General features: G+C 43.8%; 1 protein-coding gene across 1 annotated transcript in view; it reads right to left on the reverse strand.

The window, feature by feature from the left end:
• LOC119593824 (tubulin alpha-1A chain-like) overlaps window positions 1-1,408 on the reverse strand; it is a gene marked incomplete at its 3' end in the record, with an annotated part of 18,651 nt that overhangs the window by 5,435 nt on the left and 11,808 nt on the right. Inside the window, 1 exon segment of the mRNA XM_037942853.1 lies at window positions 49-180. Within this exon segment, the coding sequence (XP_037798781.1) occupies window positions 49-180 (132 nt within the window).

Here is a 1,408-nt window from a genome sequence, read left to right on the forward strand (position 1 = left end):
CCCAACTTACACCTCCCTCCACGCGCATCCACCCACCCACCTACGTACCTGTGGCGCGGGGTAAATCGCGAACTCCAACTTGCTCTTTTTGCCGTAGTCGAGGGACAGCCTCTCCATCATGAGGGAGGTGAAGCCAGAGCCAGTGCCGCCGCCGAACGAGTGGAAAATGAGGAAGCCCTGAGGAGGAGAAAGATGAGGGAGCAGTGAGGAAGAGAAAGATGAGGGAGCAGTGAGGAGGAGAAAGATGAGGGAGCAGTGAGGAGGAGAGGAGAGATGAGGAAAGCTGAAGAGGGAAAGGAAATACGAGGGAGTCCTATGGAGGAGAGGGAAATGAGGAAGTAATGAGAAGGAGAGGAAGAATGAGGAAACTTTAGAGGGAGGGGAAAGAAGTCCTGAGGACAGGAAAAAATGAGGAAATCTTTAGGAGGAGAGGAAAAAAAAGAGGAAGTTTTAAGGAGGGAAGGGAAAATGAGGAATCCATGAGGAAGAGTGGAAAATGAAGAATCTCTGAGGAAAGGAATAATGAGGGAGACCTGAGGGGGAGAGGGAAAAAAATAGGAAGTTTTAAGAAGGAAAGGAAAAGATAGGAAGTAATGAGTAGAAGAGGAAACATGAGGAAGCCTTGAGGAGGAATGGAAAATGAGGAGGTTCTAAGCAGGGAACGAAAACGAGGAAACCCTGAAAAGGGGAGGATATTGAGGAAACCCTGAGCAGGAAAGGATATTGAGGAAACCCTGAAAAGGAAAGGATATTGAGGAAACCCTGAAAAGGAAAGGATATTGAGGAAACCCTGAAAAGGAGAGGATATTGAGGAAACCCTGAACAGGAAAGGATATTGAGGAAACCCTGAACAGGAAAGGATATTGAGGAAGCCTTATAAAGGACAGAAACATGAGGAATCCCTGATGAGGACAGGAATAACGAGGCAGCCACAGGAGTGCAAAAAATGAGAAAGTCCTAATGAGGAGAAAATGTATGTTATTATCAATATCATATTTTCCATCTTAATGATCACTGCAAAGGCTATCATAATGACTATCCATGAGGCCGTTTTCTCGAACATTGCCATCATTCATTGCAACAGGAACAGCATTGTCACGAGCAATGGCACCATCATCATGACACCAGGAATACAATATCAACCATTACTGATACACCATAACTACCACTGATGACTGACACGTGACAACGACCTTAAGACAACCACTCAAAACTAACCATACATATATAGTGACCTTAGAACCACCAATCACCCATTTACCACTATCAAATAGATAAATCAATGAATTGATTTATTTATTATTATTGTCATGAAATGAATTAAGTAAATTAAGACGTAGTACCTACAACCTCACCATAAAACAACAACAGTAATACTCACCTCCCTCCGAAACAGTATATCCACGCC

This window comes from Penaeus monodon, chromosome 32, assembly GCF_015228065.2.
Source record: "Penaeus monodon isolate SGIC_2016 chromosome 32, NSTDA_Pmon_1, whole genome shotgun sequence".
NCBI lineage: Eukaryota > Metazoa > Arthropoda > Malacostraca > Decapoda > Penaeidae > Penaeus > Penaeus monodon.